General features: G+C 42.9%; 1 protein-coding gene across 1 annotated transcript in view; it reads left to right on the plus strand.

Annotated features, from left to right (window-relative positions):
- LOC145409809 (uncharacterized) overlaps window positions 1-21155 on the plus strand; it is a 116968-nt gene that overhangs the window by 45050 nt on the left and 50763 nt on the right. Inside the window, exons 18-23 of the mRNA XM_080280115.1 lie at window positions 3782-3859; window positions 8079-8237; window positions 12418-12660; window positions 15528-15722; window positions 16671-16775; window positions 17249-17403. Coding sequence (XP_080136241.1) covers window positions 3782-3859; window positions 8079-8237; window positions 12418-12660; window positions 15528-15722; window positions 16671-16775; window positions 17249-17403 — 935 coding nt within the window. The remainder of the gene's footprint in view (window positions 1-3781; window positions 3860-8078; window positions 8238-12417; window positions 12661-15527; window positions 15723-16670; window positions 16776-17248; window positions 17404-21155) is intronic.

A 21155-nucleotide genomic window follows, 5' to 3' on the forward strand; every position in this document is an offset into this window, starting at 1 on the left:
ACCCAGTGAAAGTTCCTCTCATCCAGAAGGAGCTTGGCTACCTGTTGGACCACAAGATGATTGAGCCCTGTCAGAGCGAGTGGAGTTCTCCTGTCACTCTGGTCCCTAAGCCAGGTGGGTCACAGCGGCTTTGCATCGACTACAGACGTGTTAATCAGATAACCAAAACAGACACTTACCCTCTCCCTCGTGTGGAAGATTGCATAGACAAGATTGGAAAGGCTAGGTACATAAGTAAGTTTGATTTGTTAAAGGGATACTGGCAAGTACCTATGACTGAACGTGCTAGGGAGATCTCATGTTTTGTAACATTAGGAAAGGCTTTTGCATGTTCAGTAATGCCGTATGGTATGAAGAATGCACCAGCCACATTTCAGAAGCTCATGAATGTTGTAACAGAGGGTTTGGCAGGGTGTGTTGTTTATATTGATGATGTATTAATCTTCAGTGACAACTGGAAAGATCATCTATGCCATGTCAGTAAATTTCTTGACCGTTTAGTTCAGGCTAATCTTGTAGCTAATTTATCAAAGTGTGAGTTTGGTCAAGCTAAAGTTCAGTACCTTGGGTATGTAATTGGTGATGGACATGTTGCACCACCAGGAGCTAAGGTTCAGGTTATAAGTGATCTTCCCAGACCTAAAAGTAGGAAAGAGCTACAAAGATTTTTGGGAATGGTAGGTTATTACAGGAGATTTGTTCTTAACTTTTCTATTCTTGTATCACCACTTACAGACCTACTGAAAAAGGGAGTTGAATTTGTCTGGACCGATAACTGTGAATCCTCTTTCAACAAACTTAAAGCTATTCTATTAAGTCAGCCAGTGCTCGCTACTCCAAATTTTGCTAAGCCTTTTAAGATGGCTGTTGATGCAAGTGATACAGGAGCTGGGGCTGTTTTGCTGCAAGAGGATGATCAGGGTATTGAACATCCTGTATCTTATTACAGTAAGAAGTTCACTCCACCTCAAAAGAACTACTCCACTATTGAGAAAGAGCTTTTGGCCTTGATTTTGGGTTTACAGCAGTTTTCATTTTATTTGTGTTCTGGTTTTGACCCCATAGTCATTTATACCGATCACAACCCACTGAAATTCCTTAGTAAGTTTAAAGATAAAAATCAGAGATTGACAAGATGGAGTCTACTTCTTCAGGAGTATTCATTAGACATACAACATGTCAAGGGGAAAGAAAATGTTATTGCAGATTGCTTATCTAGACTTTAGACAGATTGTTTTAGAGTAATAAGAAATTTCCTTTGTAAATTTCTTTTTCTTTGTGGGGAGGTGTTACATAGCCTATGATTTCATCATCCTTTGTGTAATTTTAACGCACAGTATGCTGCATGTTTGATCACGAGCGTGTTCTGCCTCAGTCCCCCCCCTTCTACCGTTATAGTAGAGTAAGTCGTCCTTTCTGTTATTCAGTGCGGGATTGTCGACCGTTTGTCCCCATCGCTTCATTTGCGCGTCCTTATTACAAGTTGTATCAGGCTCTGCTGGCCCCTATATAATGAGCTCAGTCTCTGCATCATTGCCACTTAGATCTGCTCCTCACTTTGTTCACATCTCTGTCCTCCCCTATACAGATATTATTATTGTGAGTGCTCAAGAAATCTCCAACCATCTAGCAGCTGTGTGTAATTTGAGTATTACTGTTATTGCATTTTTTCTTGTACTGTATAGCATAAGTTTAATTTGTAGGCTTAGTGAAGTTTTTGTAATTCATGTATGGATCTTTATGTCAGTCATTTTTGATAATAGTTTGTATCTGTAATAATTTATCTGGCATTCACTGAGTATTATCTGGTATCTCATTTTATCAGGGCTGACTTAGATAAATTTACTCTTGCTAATTTCGTGTTAATAGAGGCTATTGCAGTTAACCATATATTTAACCTGTTTATTTGCCATTACATTATCCTTATGAGTCCTGAATGTTTTGTTGTTAGTTTGTGCATTAAACTTTAACTTGTAATTTTACCTAACTCTTTTGTTTTGAACCTGGAACTTTACGGGACAGTGGTGACTCTTGGTGTTCTCACTTAAAGTGTACGTTATCTTTCTCTGTTCCGTAACAACATCAACAGAATGTAAACACATACATCAAGCGTGAGTGAACTGGCACAATATGTGGTTTATCTATCCATCTGTCTGTCTATCTGTCTATCTATCTATGTCTGTCTGTCTAGTGATCTATCTATATATCATTTGTTATGGAACTGTCTTCTTTTACCTAAGGAGGTTTGCTAGCATCACATCATTTATAAAGGCTGCAACATGCTTGAATGCGTTGGCTTGACTCTCCACGCTGTGTGATCTCTGGCAGCCTCCCTATTCACTCCCTTATCCCTGAGGTCACACTATATGACCTCTTCCCAGGTCTTTTTCAGTCTGCCTCTTACAACCCTACCCCCGACGTTCACACTTCTCACATCCCGTACCCACTTGTCATCCTTCATCCTCTCCACATGCTGGAACCATCTCAGTCTGCCCCTCCTCATCACATCAGTACATCAGTCCCGTTCAACCCGTGCCACACTTCACGCTGAGGTTATTGTAACTAATAATTGCTATACCGTAACGGGTCCAATATCAGGCGTTATTGAACTACAGTTACTAGCGACATTATTGGTGCATTATGAGGGACCCCATTTTCACTCACAAGATTTTAAGCAGTTGTATGTCGATAACAGTTGAGACTTGAACTCGATGTTGATACGGCAATTCTTTCTCAAAATTGGTCCTGAAGTTTGGCACACGTTTCACAGGACACCTTGTAAATGCAATAAAGGTGCATATATACACACGTATGTCTCATAAAAGGTGAATACTGTGTTGTTGGCCGCAGGAACTAGATAGAGTCCTAACCACATTGTGATACGGCCTTGGGAAACGTCATGTTCAGTATGGGTATATTTTGTTTTAGTGGCGTTGGATGTACTCTGTGTATGCGTGCGTGTGTGTGTGTGTGTGTGAGAGAGAGAGAAAGAGAGAGATTCACCTTCACTTTCCAACAGAGGTACTGGGCAGCACACGCAGCCACGCCTGGTTGGGACTGCATGATGATGATGGAGGCAGCTGGTACTGGACTGACGGATCACCCCTTGCGTGGACCAACTGGGTGGAAGGAGAGCCTGATGGGGGAGCGGAAGAGCACTGTGGCAAGGTGAGAGAGAGAGAGAGAGAATGGAGGGAGAGGGAGGAACGGGAAAGGAAAACAGATAAGAATGGAGAGAAGTTGAAAAGGGAGAGGGAGGGAGAGAGTAAAATGTGAACGGGAAGAAAAGGTTGCACGGAAGGAAAGGGTTGAGAGGGAGGAAAGAGGAAAAGCAAGAAGGAAGGAAATACGAAGGAGGAAAGAGATGGGATGGAGAGACTTAAATAACAAGAGGGACAAAGGTGGGAGGAAGAAGTGGGAGGATAATTGAGAATGTGTCTGCAGGTGGGAATGAAAGTCAAGATAAAGATGACTTCCCTCTCTGGCTCCGACCCATCTCATATACAGGTGGGAAATAGAGTTATGGTTTTATTTCTATATCAGGATCCTAGGCGAGCTATTGTTGAAATATGATGATGATGATGATGCCTGTTTAGTGATAGGGCATGTGGTGTTAGTGGAATGGTGATGACAAGGACGATAGTATTGATGGTAATGGTGATGATGTAGTTACGATAATGGTGATGATGACGTCCTCTCTACGTCTGGGATTTACAGTGCATTGTTTATTGGTATGATAAATAGATGATGATGTTTTTTGTCCAGATTTCAACCAACACAGGCGTGACCGACGATGACGGTCGCTGGAGAAGTGACAAGTGCTCCGAGCAACACTACTACATCTGCAAATTTACCCTGAGTAAGTTGAAATACAGGCTCTGGTGGTCCCTTTACGCATCTGGGGTTCCGAAACAATGAACTGTGATTCGAAGCCTTCCAGTCGATTTGAAAATTATGTTCAGTCAGTCATGTTACGCGTCTGGGGCTTCTAAATAATGAACCTTGATTCGAAGCCTTCCAGTCGATTTGAAAATTATGTAGTCAGCATTGAACGTCCTGTCGCCCATCTCATTTTTTCTCCATGGGCTGTCAAAATTGGAATTATAACTCCACAGATAAACAACACTGATAAAAATGATCTGTGGAAAAAAAACAATTACCTGCTTCTCTTTACCCACATATTTTCCGAGTGACAAGCTGGAGATAGGACAGGACAGTTGATGTTGACTATGCAGTTCTGGTCAGTAGTTTAATTGCACCTTCTCAACACCTTGTTAAAATCTTGTGAGATTCTTATGTTAAACCACAATAGTTAACCCCTCCAGTCTAGTGACGTATTATTCATTCTGTTAATGCTGCCGTCAGACGAATTTATTCAGCTTCGGAGACTTCTCAGACGAGAGTAGTTCGATACGTCTGATATTAATTCTTTCACTACTTGAGATTTGCCCTACTTTGAACAGAATTGCCTGGTGATAGCAAACCTTAGCAAAACCAAAAAGGGCAGAATACATTTTCGGGCTGAATGGGTTAAAAGTGTTCGATTATTGCTTCATCGGTTCTGAACGCTGGAAGTAGGAAGTAATTATTGACCATTGTATGCCTTCCTCAATTATCCTTTAACACGTTTGAACTTCCGAATAAATGGAGTGGTATTCCAGCCCCACTAATTACCGCGAGGGTGTGCTTGTAGCGGCGTTGTGATTTTACAGACGGCTGGATTTAGCTTTCACTGATTAAATTTTTCGAAAGGTTGTTTAGCGGTAGTGTTATCTTTTGAAATTAGGACACACAAGCAAGCCTACTTATGGTTTAATTCTAACGTAACATATTTCCTCCCCCATATAACATTTCGAAAAACTGAATCCGTTATATTGAAATCCTACAGTCCTTAAAATTACAGTGTCATGCCTGTAGGACCTGTAAGATACTCGTAAACGAGGAACATTCATGGCCATAGATTTATTTGTACTTATCATTTTTAATCACAGCTGTTCGATGTGTTGTTTACCAGAGCTGCTGATTATTGTTGTCTGGATGCAGGTACATTATTTTTTTTTAACTAAGCCTTGTAGGAAAATAATACTATCTATCTATTGCCAGACGCCTCAATCCCGTTCGGGGTGGCCACAAACAAATCGCCTCCACGTCGCCCTGTCCCCCTCCATTTCACTGCCCCGCACCCAACTCACACCCCCCTCTCTCATATACCTCTCCACCCCATCCCTCCATCTTGTAGCAAAATAATACTGAGTCTTGTAATTGGCAGTATTGTGTCCAGTCAGGAATTAACCCTTTTAGTATGATGACGTAATTTGCACTTTGTTCTTGCCTCCTTCATACGATTTTGTTCATTTTAGCAGAGTTCTCACTGTGACGGTGGTGACGGAAGCCGTTGGTAACCCATCTAGCTCGATAAGTCACTCCTAAGATTAATGCAGTGGAGGTAGCAAGAATCTATCTATCTTAATCCCGCAAAGGGTGGCCACAGACAAAACGCCTCCAAGTCGCTCTGTCACCCACCATTTGACTACCCTCCCCCCAAGAATAACACCCCAAAATACATAATGGGAGTGAGGGGGGGGGGTAAAGACAGCACTGTTAACCTGGCATCGCAGGGAACGAAACAAACACCAATTCTGACACTCTTTTTACAACACAGGGTGAAAGTTTAATGAAATTTGACAGTGTTACCTTGTTATGTACGCTGCGTAATGTGGAATGCAGTCTAACCATTTCCTATCACCAAAGACGTCTAAAATATTGACATTCATATGCCAGGGCTTTGCAGACACGTTATTGTATTCAGTCGGAAGTAATATAATCGGTATATTTTAGTGACATGAATCATAAAGGCTTTGAAGACAAGAAAGGTGAAACACTGAGTCAATCCGTGGTCTGTCTATCAATCTATCTATTGCCAGACGCCATATTCCCGTGCGGGGTGGCCATTTGACTATGAGTTATTTGTTTTACAGGGACGGGCACTAACCCTCCACCAACCCACTTGTTGACACGTAGGGAGCACGTATGGTTTGGTTATATGGTTACCACCCAGCGTTGTAAATGGTTTCTTGGCTTACAGGAAACCATTTGGCTTGTCACTCAATGTAAAGCCACCTGTAACGGAAAGAAAAGCAATAAGTAGTGACAGGAAAGATGGGAGAAATAGGAAGAGAGGAGGGCAGGCACAGAAAAAGAATGATAAAGGCTAAGGAAGAAGTAGGCAGCACTACATCAAGTGAGTGGATGATGGTGAGAAATAGGAAGAGAGGAGGGCAGGCACAGAAAAAGAATGATAAAGGCTAAGGAAGAACTAGGCAGCACTACATCAAGTGAGTGGATGATGGTGAGAAATAGGAAGAGAGGAGGGCAGGCACAGAAAAAGAATGATAAAGGCTAAGGAAGAACTAGGCAGCACTACATCAAGTGAGTGGATGATGGTGAGAAATAGGAAGAGAGGAGGGCAGGCACAGAAAAGAATGATAAAGGCTAAGGAAGAAGTAGGCAGCACTACATCAAGTGAGTGGATGATGGTGAGAAATAGGAAGAGAGGAGGGCAGGCACAGAAAAAGAATGATAAAGGCTAAGGAAGAACTAGGCAGCACTACATCAAGTGAGTGGATGATGGTGAGAAATAGGAAGAGAGGAGGGCAGGCACAGAAAAGAATGATAAAGGCTAAGGAAGAAGTAGGCAGCACTACATCAAGTGAGTGGATGATGGTGAGAAATAGGAAGAGGGGAGGGCAGGCACAGAAAAAGAATGATAAAGGCTAAGGAAGAAGTAGTCTAATTGAAAGACAGATTTTACTGGGAACCAAGCCGCAAGACGTCAGTGAGGGAATGGAAGTATAAGACTGGGGCTGGTACAGTGTTAATTATACACTCAAACCTCGATTTAAGGGACCTCCATTAAGGGATTTCGAATTTAAGAGACTCCATATTCTACCTGACAAACGGGCAAGACCATTCAAAAATGACACGTAATGTCTAGGTTTTATACATTAATATGTTTCTTTATACAGTACCCATAAAATAATATTCATAATCATATAAATAAGTAAGATAAGTGAAACAATCATTGCATTTCATAAAAAGATTGTCTTTATATGTGGTAAAACAATGGCCATTTTCAAGTAAGGTACATTTTCAAGTAAGGAACATTTTCAAGTAAGGAACATTTTCAAGTAAGGAACATTTTCAAGTAAGGAACATTTTCAAGTAAGGAACATTTTCAAGTAAGGGACATTTTCAAGTAAGGAACATTTTCAAGTAAGGAACATTTTCAAGTAAGGGATATTTTCAAGTAAGGGACAAGTTGATTCCCCATTTAGTCCTTTAAATCGAATTCTGATTGTGTTTCTTCAAAGCACGTTGTTTGGCTGTCACACACGGATGTTTTCTATAAATTACGCTGTGTGATAGGAAGGCACTCCACACACCACACTGCACCACGTCATGTCATGCTTTGCCTCGGGAAAAGCAGGCACTGAAAGATTATATACTGCTAATTTCTTACTTATATACTTTCTTTCATACTGTACTTACTTGCTTTGTTACATACTACCACTACTGTTACTACTACTACTACTACTACTACAACTACTACTGTTACTGCTACTGCTACTACTGTTACCACCACCACCACTACTACTGCCACAACCACCACCTCCACTACCATTACTACTACCACCACCACCACCACCACTGCTATTACTACTACCACTACTATACTACTACTACTACCACCACCACCACCTACTGCCCAATTAATTTGACTTCCAGCATTTAGGAGTTGTATAGAGTTATGCTGTGAAGAAGCAGACTCTTCACATTGCAATCTGTTGACCCCAAACACGCCAGTCACTGTGCTTCCCAACCATATGCTAGATCTGTTTGTCCCGTGGCTAATGTAAGGCATTAACTTATTACAACAACTCCTCCTCCTTCTCCTCCTCCTCCTTCTCCTCCTCCTCCTCCCACTACTACTACTACTACTACTATTACTATTACAGTGATAGTGATACTACAAATAATAGTAATAGTACCAATAATAAATGTGTAATTTTCTCCTTCAGTACTGTGCCGGTCCAACATGGTGTACGAGGCAGGCGAATGCTACTGGACCAGCGAGGTCCTACTCTCCTGGTCCAAGGCCAGGACCAGCTGCCAGAGCTTCAACACCAGGGCAGACCTGGTCACCATCACGTCACAGCAGCAAAATGACATCGTTGTGGGTGAGTGTCAGTTGCTGGCAGGCTGCAGTTGGGGTGCTGAGAGGTGCCTAGCGCTGATTACACATTGGGCCGTTGCTTGATCATAGAATGATTTTTTCAAACTGGACTTGGATGAATGCACACATATTTTTTTTTTTTATGCAAGGAAGAAGGAACCAAAGGCCAGGAGCCCACAAACTGTTCCTTCCAAGAAAAAAAAAACACCAAAGAGAGCCAAATTCAAGATACGATCATTTCGAGATGCCTGGACACACAGCATTTGAAAGACTGGAGATCATAAGCAACAGGAAATACAGACAGGGGGAGACAGTTCCAGAGCTGACCTGTTGAATACATGAAGGACTGGGAGTAACAGTTAACTCTTGCATTAGAGTTGGACAGAAAAGTAAGAGAGTTTGTTGCTAGACGGGTGCGTAGTAGACGTGGAGGGATGCAAGCAGACAGTTCAGAGGAACAGTGACCATTCAAGTGGCGATAGAAAAGAGATAAAGATGGGGGAGGCGGTGGCTGAATCGGTAGAGAGGTGGCCTGCAGTCCTAATGGACCCAGGATCGAATCCCGGCTGGGGCAGGGAACAGTTTAAGGATCTGAATTTCCTAAAAAGCAGGCTTTCTTGATCTACCAGAAGACCTGCCGACATGTCGTAAAAATACCCCTGCTAATACCAATACACCAGTCCTGCATGAGACAGCCCTAGCATGTATTCAATATGGATGGTGGGTATTAGTGCCGAAGTGGTGACATGTGGAGGTGTAGGAGGACTACCGGGACTTGGGATAGATCACTGCTCCCAAGAAATAGGCCCTGAAGCCTTTCCCCAGAGTCGGACACACACACACACACAAACAGTGCGGCGAAGAGACAGAGGTTGAAGGGAGCCAGTAAAAGGAGGAGAGTTGATGAGACGAAAAGCCTTTGGAAAGAAAAGTTAACAGACGATGTCTCTTTATTAGACTGAAAATAAGTCACCCCGAAGACGGTGTCTTGTCTTTCACTAATGGCTGGTGAAGGCAGCTACGATATCAACCCAAGAAAATGAAGACATTTTCTGACAAAACGACCAAGACCATTCTAGGACAATATCCTCCATGCACAGTATCCCCCCATGCATAATAGAACAGTCTATCTGTCTATCTATCTATCTGTCTGTCTGTCTATCTGTCTGTCTATCTATCTATATGTCTATCACTCTATCTATCTGTCTATTACCAGACACCTCAGTGTGGTAAGGGTTGGTCATAAATAAATTGCTTTCATGTTGCCCTATTTTCTGCCATTTAGCTGCCCTCTCTCCAACTCATCCCTCAATCTCATACATCTCTCCACTCCATCCCTTCATCACATCCTGGGTCTCCCCCTCTCTACCCACTCACATAGAGTATTCTGGTCAGTTTCTTACACTCAGTCCTCTCCACATGGCCAGACCATCTCAGTGTTTCTCTTAGCACTTTCAGTCACACCCACATCAACACCACAACACTCCCTTACTTTCTCGCATATCTGTCTGTCCCTCCATGTAATGCTACTTACTCCTCTCAAATCACTCACTTCCACTGCACTCACTCTTGACTTGCATCCTACCAACAAGGCCCCTGTTTCACTTCTGTATGTTAGAGTGGGGATCACGGCACTGTCACACGGCAATTTTTTTTCACTTCCCTCCTCACTTCCGTATTCCTCATCACTGCATTCAGTGACCCAGCCACCTTTTTGCCTTATTGTACCCTTTCAAGCACTTCATCCTCTAAACTTCCATCTTTATTCATCATACTACCTAGGTACGCGTATTCTCTATTCTCTATTTCATCACCATCCAGCTTCATTGTGCATGCTGTGACTTCATTTCTTTCAGAGACTATAACTTAACTCATATCTAAATTTACTTTAAGAATCTGTTTCATACATACACTTCAAAACTCATTCACCGAGCCTTGCAGTTCATTTATCATTACTTATGAGGACAGTATCATCAGTAAGAGACAATATAGGAAGTTCCCACACCATACCTTCTCTCACTTGAAATGCACCAACATATACCTTTTTTATAACTCCTTCCCTATATAAACTGAGCAGCACTGAGACATGAGACATCCCTGCTTGAATCCAACACCCAGGTAAAGAAACTCGCTTAACATAGCATCCACATACACATAGCAGCCCTAGCAATCTTAAACATACTCTTCACAGCATTCAGTAACTTCGCATCCACTCCATATATTTTTAATCCTTTCCACATTCCCTGTCTATCCAATCTGCCACATGCTTTCTCCAGATCCATAAAGGCAATTTACAACTTCTTCTTCTCTAAATATTTTTCCACTAATAATATTGGAATGAATATCTGATCTACACAGCCTCTTCTCTTCCTAAAACCCCCATGTTCTTCTCCAACTCATTTCTTGGTTATTACCCTAACTCAGTAACTCTCCTACCACGTATTTTTCGTATTGTACTGAGAATATTACCACACACTTCTCATTCCTCTTTTCTTTTGTATAGGGTAACCATTAACCCCACGTTCAATATTCCTGGATCCTACTTTCCACCAAGGCCAGTCTGCACGTCTACCATATCCATTCTGTCACTAACGCTCCTCGGTATTTCAGCATTTCACTACATACCCCATCAATTTCTAAGGCTTTCACTATTTTGACTTTCTTCACTGCATGTGATACTTTCGTTCAACTGACTTCTTCCCTCCTACTCGCCTCTCTTCTTCTCCCAGCCATTCTCTAACCTCTTACACTTGCCCAGCTTTCATTCTCTATCTCCAACGGTTCATTAAGTGTTCTCTCTACCTGCTAACCTGTTTCCCCCTTTCCACCAAAATTCTGCCATTTTTATCCTTTATTCCTCTGCTGCGTCTCTTATCATCCTGTTACCTTTCTTGCATCCTTTCAAAACAGTTTCCTACGTTCCCTCCATTTTACGGATGAGACTTTCAAGTAATAGAGAGTGGAAAAAGATGGGAGAGACATTTTTCCTTCAGTAGACTAATTCAGGCTACTGCTACTGCTGATGATGATGATTAAACTAAAAGTGGTTACATTATGATTTATCTCAAATCTCGTTCAGAGCTGTGCATGGATGAGTGACCTATTGCACTGGACATCCCATGGTTAGTTATCTGTCCCCTGTAGTTTCCTCTTGTTAAATCCTTCCCACGTAACATTTAGGAATTAATATACCGTCACCTACAACCGAAATCTGTCATCTAAAGCTTTACTGTCTTGAGTTTTGTGAAGGTACAGTTGAAACCCCGCTCCTTCAGGTCTTCTGGAACATTACAGCCACAGTTCTCAAGGTCTTTCGAAACTGCTATTAACAACGCAAGTGGTATATCTCAAATATGTCCTTGCTACTTCAGACGACTTTTTAACATTACAGTAAACTTTGGAAATAGAAAGGGGTTGAGATTGTCTTCGTTAACAGCTTCACAGCGAGAAATCTTAAAGCTGAATACTGTTGTCTGCTGGCGACTAAAATCCACCCAGTAAAGCTTCGGCCCATTAGAGTTCCGTAGTCATGGATATTAAGCTTCATTGTAAGCTTTTGAATCTGCACATACAGCCTCACTACCCTAAGCTTTCCGGAACTATAGTGAAAGCTTTACTTCCCTACACCTGAGACGGCAACTAAAGCTCCACGTCTCTAGGTCTGTTAAAACTTTCCTAAGCTTCATAAAACTTTAGGTTAAACTTCATTATTCAAATTGTTTTAACAGAACATCATTAGTTTTATTCTTAAGACATTTTCAAACTCCCCAAATATTCTACAAACTATTGTGAATACTTTACTCCGACAGACTTCCTTAAATTACAATAAAGCTTTGTTGGCAGCATAAACCTTTTCAAAACCACAGTTAAAATTCCATTACCCAAAATTGTTCCAACCATCCATCCATCATCCAATCCTACGTTGCCCCATGAGGAGCGTAGGAGCCCGAGGCTAGGCAGTTGGTCCTGACATTTAAGATGAGAATGACCAGCCTCACTCATCCCTGAGTGGCATTACATGAGCAATAAACCCCAACCACCCCTTGGATATAAACCTTCACCGGCTCAATCCGACTGGAGCACAATAATTACCCACTAAACCACCAGGTGCCAAAATTTGGTTATATGGTTACCACCCAGCGTAGTAAATGGTTATAAACTAAAATTAAAGTTTATTCCTTCAGGTCTGCTAAAGCAAGAGGGCGTCTCGTGCTGGATGGGTCTGAGGTATGACAAGAACACGACCGAGTGGCTCTGGCCCAACGGAGACGAGGCTGAGTACACCAACTGGGACACCAACGAACCCAGTGACGGAGAGAATGACCAGTGTGCCGCGCTGATCGACTCCACCGATGTGTCTAGTAAGGGCAAGTGGGTGAACTACCACTGCGATTCCGAATGGGGCTATGCCTGCGGGTTCCAGCCCAGTAAGTCTGCTTCTTTTAAAACCTATGGATAATGTCTTCATGCACTTATAAGCCTTTATAAGTTTTATTTAATTTAAAGGCTGGACACATTCTACTGTATCAGTTTCTCCCTATCATCACAATAAACTCTTCCCCATCTCCCGAAAGGAGAATGGTGGACTTAAGAAGGGCAGTTTCAGCCTGCAGTCCACTGGATTAACAACCAGATGAGCTTAGGGCTAAAACAACAGCAACAATAACAATTACAATCACAACATCCTGTGACTGTCCTCTTCAATTACTGATTCACATAGTGTACAAACTTTCATCATTCTGTCTGTAACCTTTAAACTGGTGAAGGTTGAGAGTTTCCTCTCCTAGATAATGGGGAGGACCTAACCTTTTCCGAACCACCTTTTGCTTTATGAAACAGAAAAATATATATAACACTGGCCATGAGCATTTACAGTAGAGTTCAAGAGTCCCGATACACATGTAGTTGTGTTGTCTACTGTTGTGTCCACCACTGGTAAGAAGTTGAACTGTTTCGCTTCATACCCGATCAAATTATATTCAGTGTATCAGGCAGTAAGCGCAAAGTTTCCACATTCCAAAAGCAGTTAGCATTACATTAGACAACACGCCCACACGTGTACTGGGACTCTTGAACGTGACTGTACTTCCTTCATACAGACGTTCCCTAGTGTTTACGGCACATTTAGCACTTCACGCTACCTTAGCTACTGAAGCAGGCTGTGCTACATTCGCTGTGTAACTTGTGAGTGTGGAATAATAGCGTCATAATCACGTAGCAACCCAAATACCTTCAGTGAATAATTCAAATGGTACTACCGCAAGTGAAATGTAGAAATATACACTATGCATTTCATAAATATTGTCATACTTTCTCCATTACAACATGAATATATTTTTTTGTGGATGTGGATGTGATAGGAAGCATTAGGAGGAACACGCTGAGGTGGTTTGGCCATGTGGAGAGGATGGAGGGTGAGAGACTGACGAGGAGATTGTATGTGAGTGAGTTGGAGGGGGGGGAGGGGGAGGCCAAGGATGAGATTCAGGGATAGGGTGGAGAGGTATATGAGAGAGGGGGGTGTGAGTTGGGAGCAGAGCAGTGAAATGGTGGGGGACAGGACGACGTGGAGGCGATTTGTTTGTGGCCACCCCGTACGGGATTGAGGCGTCTGGCAATATAGAATTTCCTTGAAAGTACAGAATTATCACAGGTCATAAATATGTTTACTTATTTCCCATGTATTTTGTATTTCAGTGTTCCATCTGTACTGTTACGCACTATGGCTTCAAAACACCACTGTCATGTGGTGTCACACACACACACACACACACACACACACACAAATGAAATCCGTATAAATATAATACGAAGTTTTAGATGGTCGCACTTGGAACTGTGAGACATGATAGGGCAAGTGAGTTTATGTTGCTGTTTTAGTTATGATATGAAGTCTACCATCCGACTACCGCAATATTAATTGTATTTTAGTCAGTGTAGGGGCATTGGACCCTCCTGCCCAAACATGACGGCTCTCACAGTTGACTCAGTGTTTGTGCTCAGTTGGGTGTTTTACGGTGCTTTTTCAGCAGAACATTTTGGAAATTTGAGAGGAAACACGTAAATGACACTGTTGTTCTTAAATATACTTTCCGGTGATGTGTAGGTTCACTGGTGCTGTTCCTGAGAGTATCCGGTTCTGGTGCTCAGGCCATTTTGCTTTATGTTCGTTTTTAAAAAGAAAATATCGACGCGTTTTTCGATAACCATAATTATCATAGATCACTTTTCAAGAAGTTTTTCAATGATTTACGTCGATCCAGTGTAGATGTAAGAGCTTGCAAGTTGACACAGTTTTGGTGGTCAGGTTAGCGCTTCTCTGACCTTATTCCAGTAGTATGAAGGCAAAATCTAAGAAACTCCTTTTAACTAGCAGCTGTTAATTCTTCCTAAGCTGTCTAATGATCCCTGGGGCATTAGTAGTATCATAAGCGACAGAGTTTCGATGCTGTTCGGTGGCTATTTTGGCCTCTGTGGCGGTGTTTAGCGCTATGGATGGCCAATTTGAGAAAAGTCATATAAGTTATACCTACTGCTTTTTCATAAGCCTTCCCGCAATTTCCTCACTCACTTGATGTAGTGCTGCCTACTTCTTCCTTAGCCTTTATCATTCTGTTTCTGTGCCTGCCCTTCTCTCTTCCTATTTCTCCCATCTTTCCTGTCACTTCTTATTGCTTTTCATTCCTTTACAGGTGGCTTTACATTGAGTGACAAACCAGATGGTTTCCTGTAAGCCAAGAAACCATTTACAACGCTGGGTGGTAACCATATAACCAAACCATGCGTGCTACCTACGTGTCAGCAAGCGGTTTGGTGGAGGGTTAGTGCCCCTCCCTGTAAAGCAAATAACTCGAAGTCAAAGGGCCACCCCTTTTTTATATATATATATATATATATATATATATATATATATATATATATATATAAAATAATCTAAATTTACAACCACCCACACTGCAGCTAAGCACATAACAACCCTCACTCCCTTCCCTCTGTACTGTATATCAGAGACATCAGGTCACATTGAAATCGGATTTTTTTTTTTTTTACTTTTTCATCATTTAAAAAAAAAAATACTTAAGACCCAGCATGCTACCCATCAAGAGGCAGCAGTACACTACAAGACACATAACTATGTGATATTTCATGACTTGTAGTAAATACTTTCTGATATTTGCTCCAGAAACGAAATCTCTGCACCACCAATTCTTGTTGATGATAACAATACCCTCCTCTGTCTTCGTCAACTGGAGAGTAATAATAATAATAATAATAATAACGTTTCTCCCTGCAGCACACTATTACGGCTGTGGTGACGGGTGGGAGAGCTTTGACCACTACTGCTACTGGTTCTCCAACTCCGACTATCAGTACGAGATGTACACCTTCAGCGAGGCCAGGGAGCAGTGTGAGGCCATGGGTGCCGACCTGGCCTCCATCCACTCAGCAGCAGAGAATGACTTCGTGTATTCCATCATTGACGAAGGATGTTAGTATAGGGTTGTGGTTCTCTCTCCCTCTCCCTCTCTCTCTCTCTCTCTCTCTCTCTCTCTCTCTCTCTCTCTCACACACACACACACACACACACAGGGAAGGAGAGTGGCAGGTGCTATGAAGGCCTGGATAAGAAGCTGAGGTCCGAGTGTGGCAGCTGAGAGAGGCATGTACAAATGAATTATAGTGTGTAATTTAGCATACAGGTGTGAGAAGGTAAAATAAAGTAACGAATAGGAGCAATGGAAATGAGGCGGTTGAGGAAGGTTGTGTGAAATGCAGAGTGTGGACAGAGAGTAATTCGTGAAAGATATGATGTAAGGAAGTCTGTGGATAACAGAGTTGAAGAAAGTGTACGTAGATGGTATGGTCATTTGGAGAGAATAATTGTGAACAGAGTGGTGAGGGTATATCTGAGCGAGGTTGAGGATGTGAGGAGACTTGGTAGGGCGAGAGGAAGGTGGATAGACATGGTAAATAGTTGTGTGAGAAAGAGACGTATGGATGAGGCTAGGAAACTTACTTGAGGGTGTGTTGGCTGGGTGAATTTTGTTGTGAGGAGTGTGTGGCCAGGGTGTAAGAGCCCTTATTAACTTGACAGTCTTCGCAGTAACTGAAGGATGGTAAATGAGAAGCTATATGTGGAGTAAGTGTATATCTGTCACATGGAGTCGGGATTCCGGGGTATAGAATGGTGATTGAATGCATGTGTAGCCCATTTCAGTGGACATGTTAGCTCTCACACTGTTGTATTCTTTCCTCTTTCCGGCTTTCTGTGCACTACTTCACGCCACCCGTGGAAAGCAAAAAGAAGCAGGATGACAATGATGATGATGATGATGATGGTGAATTTAGGTGAAGTTTGTGTGTGTGTGTGCGTAAGGGGAGAGAGAGAGAGAAAGAGAGAGTAAAGTACCGTTCCATGGTCCCCCAGACTCCACAGTACCCACCTGGATTGGCCTGACTGACAACAGCAACGCAGGCTCCCTGACGTGGACCGATGGCACTGACGTCACCTTCACCAAGTGGGACATCTTCCTCACCAACCGTAAGTCATCATGGTCATCGTTATAGGAATTATATATTTCACTAAAGAGGATAAAGGCTGTATCTGATCTACCGACTTGGAAATAGCTGTCCAGGGCTGATCATAAGCCTCCGTCAATAACATCAGTAACGTACAAACTATGCTCTCAGGTAGGTGGGGCAAAAACCTTATTACCTCTTGTGAAAATGGTTAGCCAGTTCCTCCATTTTACACAGCAGTGATGTGTATGGATAGCGTTGTGATCTGGCACACATGCACGGCGCATAGTGAGAACTGCCTGTATTCCCTCCATCCTACCGACCTGGTCGTGTGGGGAAACAATAGCGCTATTTTAGAACATCTCCATGTAATATTAACTGCCGGTATGCCCTCTGTCCTTCCCATCAACCCTCTGTCTAGATAATAACTTGTGATATTCTGAACCCCATGCCTGACGTTCAGTGAGGCTTTTCTAAGTAGTGTCTTTCCCTCAGCCTTTTTCTACTACCCTACGTGTGTGTACTACGTGGGTGATGACACCGAAGGGCCGGCCCTGTGGTCTGCTGTGGACTGCGACACAGCCAGCTATTTCGTCTGCAAGAAGCCTCAGGAGCCAGTGGAAATCAGCAACGGGACTGGCTGCGATCAGGTGGGTCAGCTACGTGCCGCATTGGACGTGGCTCTGGAGGCTTTGTTGCGCCTTCTTAATAATGGTTTAGTATTAACAACCGCAGGAGAGATGGAGGGATGGGGTGGAGAGGTATATGAGAGAGGGGTGTGTATGTTGGGAGCAGGGCAGTGAAATGGCAGGGGACAGGGCGACTTGGAGGCAATTTGTGGCCACCCCAAACGGGATTGAGGTGTCTGGCAATAGATAGATAGATAGACAACCCCAGGAATCATTGGATATATTTGACACAGGCTGCATTCTGTTAGGTAAATTAATCTTCAGGTGAAGTGTAGGGACGGAGGCTATTATTTTGAAGCCAGTTACCATTCTATTCTTGCTAATGCCAAACTATTTCAGTAAACAGAAGGGAAACCTGAGGCAACACAAATATCATCGATAAAAAAGATAAACTGGTATTTCACAACAGCTTATGACGAACGATTTTGTTCAGTTCATAGAAACCCGAGGTCAGAGGTTTGAAGGATGAGTGAATGGAGACGTGCTGTATTCTATTAAACACCCAGCCTCACTGTCTTAAGCTTTACTCTTCTGGACTGACGTAACCTTGTCTTGTGCTCCTGTATCTCAAGAGAGGATGATATGGCACTGGCTTTTTTGTTTCTAGTAAATACTGTATCTGGTTTTGCACGACTCCTAATACAAAAAATGCACTGCAGCCAGAGAGAGGTATTGGCCAAGTAGCTAGACACCTCCTATCCCAATGGACGCGGGTTCGAAGCTTGGCTGAGGCAGGGATTTGAATTTCGTCGGAGCAGACTTTATTGATCTACTACTGGACCCGCTGACATATAAAAACACCACCGCTAATCCCGGTACACCAGTCCTGTATGAGACGTGTGTACTGGGAATTCAGTGTGGACGGTGGGTGTTAGTGCTGCAGTGGTGACGTGGAAGGGTATGCTATTTTTATGTAAGGAAGAAGGAACCAAAGGCTAAGAAGCCTGCAAGAATAATAAGATAACAGAGAGCCAAATTCATGATCCGTTCGAGATGCCAGGACACACTACGTTAGAAAGACTGGAGGTCATAGGCAGTGGGAAATACAGACAGAGGAAGACTGCTGGGCCTCATGGAGTGGGCTTTTAAGCTTATTGCCACAGTAAGACATACAGAGAAATAGCAGTATCTTTCCCTGCCCCTCTTTCATAATTACGGTTATTCTGGCACGAGGCTGGTAGGGGGTGGAATATTCTTGATGCTGTTTTGGGCCACAGCACACTGCAGACGGTGCTGAACGTCATGTGTGGAGGGTGTTATGGTTCGTGCATGACAGGCCCGCCAATGCATATACCTAAGTCGGGATATACTGGCACCACACACCTACGAACTACAACTTAACTTTTGCAATATCTGTCTGTCTGTATCAATCTACCTCTGTCTATCCATGTATCTATCTTATATCTGTCCATCCATCCATCTATGTCTCTGTTTATCTATCTATCTATCTGTTTATATGGATAGATGAAGAAGAACTTAAAAAGACTCCATGAAGAAGGTAAGTGCATGAAGGAAAATGTACGGGAAAACGATGTATGAAGTAGAGACAAAATTTACAAGTTGGCCAACATTCCCAAGGGAGTGCAAGATGGTCTCCACACAGCTGTAGTACACCAGCATGATTCTGTTCAAATTGATTAATGAACATACAAAAACTCTCAGTCTCAGAATTTGCCTGTTTATGTAGTCTCCTGCGACCCCATTCATATCTTTAAAATTGTCGTATTGCATCGTTTGTAAAGCCTCCAACATGCTTGCTTGCGTCGGCCCTGGTCACCTAATGGCGGCTGTCCACGCGGCTTGATCTTTGGCAGCCTCCCTGTTCAGTCCCTTATCCCTGAGGCCACACTCTATGCCCTCGTCCCAGGTCTTTTCGGTCTGTCTCTTCAACCCTACCTCTGCCGTTCACGCTTCTCACCTTCCGCACCTATTTTGTCATTCAGAATAAAATAATGGAAATATATATGTGACTACTGAACCACGGAACAATTGTGTTAAGGCTGAAGCGAATTGGTGAAGAAACAAATGAATGGAGCAAAGTTTAAGAGGCATTTGAAAGACGAGAGGAACGGAGGAAATACTAATGCTCTTGATAATTCGAAGTGGAGACCTAAGAAGCAAGAAGTCACAGTATATTGACGAAATTTATGGAGTTTTGAGCTTATTTCAAACTCCCTTCGTTATGAGGGGAGCGCGGTAGCACAGTGGTAGCGCGCTGGACTTGTAATCGGGGGATTGCAAGTTCGAGCCTCGCCCGGGCTGCCGTGCCGGGAGGGGTAGCTCCCTCCTGTAACCCTAGCGGGGCTATATAGTCCAATACAGGGCTTAGCTCGGGGGAACTCCATTTCTCCCATTTTTCTCCCTTCGTTATGAGAGGTGTTCCCTTACCTGATTAAAATTATACGGTGGTAGTAAGAATATTATACATGGTCCATTGTACTGTGCAATTTGTGGTGAAAGACGCAAGGAAAGTAAGGAGAGTTGTGGAAGAAAAGGCTATATTTATATCCTTTGACTGCACGAGTGTATGTGAATGAGGTGGAGGGGGGGGGGGCAGAGGGAGGGGGAGGCCAAGGATGAGATGGAGGGATGGGGTGGAGAGGTCTATGAGAGAAGGGGGTGTGAGCTGGGAACAGGGCAGGGGAATGGCGACATGGAGGCGATTTGTTTGTGGCCACCCCTTACGGGATTAAGGCGCCTGGCAATAGATAGATAGATAGACTGTATGAGGGTCGCTGAGACAGACAGAGGATGAAGGAAACAGCCTTTATCCAACAGTCTGTCCGGCCTGAGAATCGAACTGGAAATATTCCAATTGTGACCTGGATTTGCTAACCAATTCACCACCGGCTACCCCCCCCCCTCCCCCTGCCTCTTTTCCCCTCTTCAGACCAAGAATGTCATTTTGATTTCTAACTATTGCCAAAACAGTTTCATTCAGAATATACCCAGCTGGTGATGGGGTGCGTGACGACCACATCTGATCCTTCGGGTTCAAAAATTCTCTTAAAATATAAATAAATTGGTCTGTAAGAAGCAAAAATAAGTGTAAATTCTTTGAAGCATATTGGGGTCCTGAATAATCCTCTAATCCATGGGTGTATGTAATGTTTTTATTCATGCCACTTCTAGATGGTTTTATCCAGCTTCTGACTGAGGCTTAAAGTAAAGGAATTACTTGAAAATGTCACCTCAAAGCAGAGTACATTTGCCTGATAATAACAGGAGTAAAATACAATATATGTCGTTGGGTTAAAGTGGTTAATGAACTACTGTGTCTGTCTATCTGTATATGTAAACTAACCAATAATTCCGTTTCACCTTGTCGAAACTAGTCTCAGCCTAATTAGAGCTTGCTTAACTCACAGTAATCAGGAGGGTTGGTGGCTTGTTTTCTTGCTGAGGGTCGAAGCTAAGAAGATAACCTGAGATCATCAAACTCTCATATAATTGATTGATCTTGGTGTAGGAGGAACAAGAGACGTGGTAAATGTCAGCACTCTTGTCATTGCCCTTCCATCAAAATATTAGCCTCAACGGGGAATTGATCGTGAGTTTGTGAAGCAGCGTCCTGAGCCCTAGACCTGTTGTAATGTTTAATTCTGGCCCCAGGGTCAGCTTAACATGAACCTGGTGGACTGCTGGCTGAAACTACCCTCCTGCAGTCCATCCTCCTCATTTCGGAAATAGGGAGGGAAATGGTGGACGTTTGT

Source organism: Coenobita brevimanus, chromosome 83 (assembly GCF_032717465.1).
Source record: "Coenobita brevimanus isolate Jiangsu-jjx chromosome 83, ASM3271746v2, whole genome shotgun sequence".
NCBI classification, from domain to species: domain Eukaryota; kingdom Metazoa; phylum Arthropoda; class Malacostraca; order Decapoda; family Coenobitidae; genus Coenobita; species Coenobita brevimanus.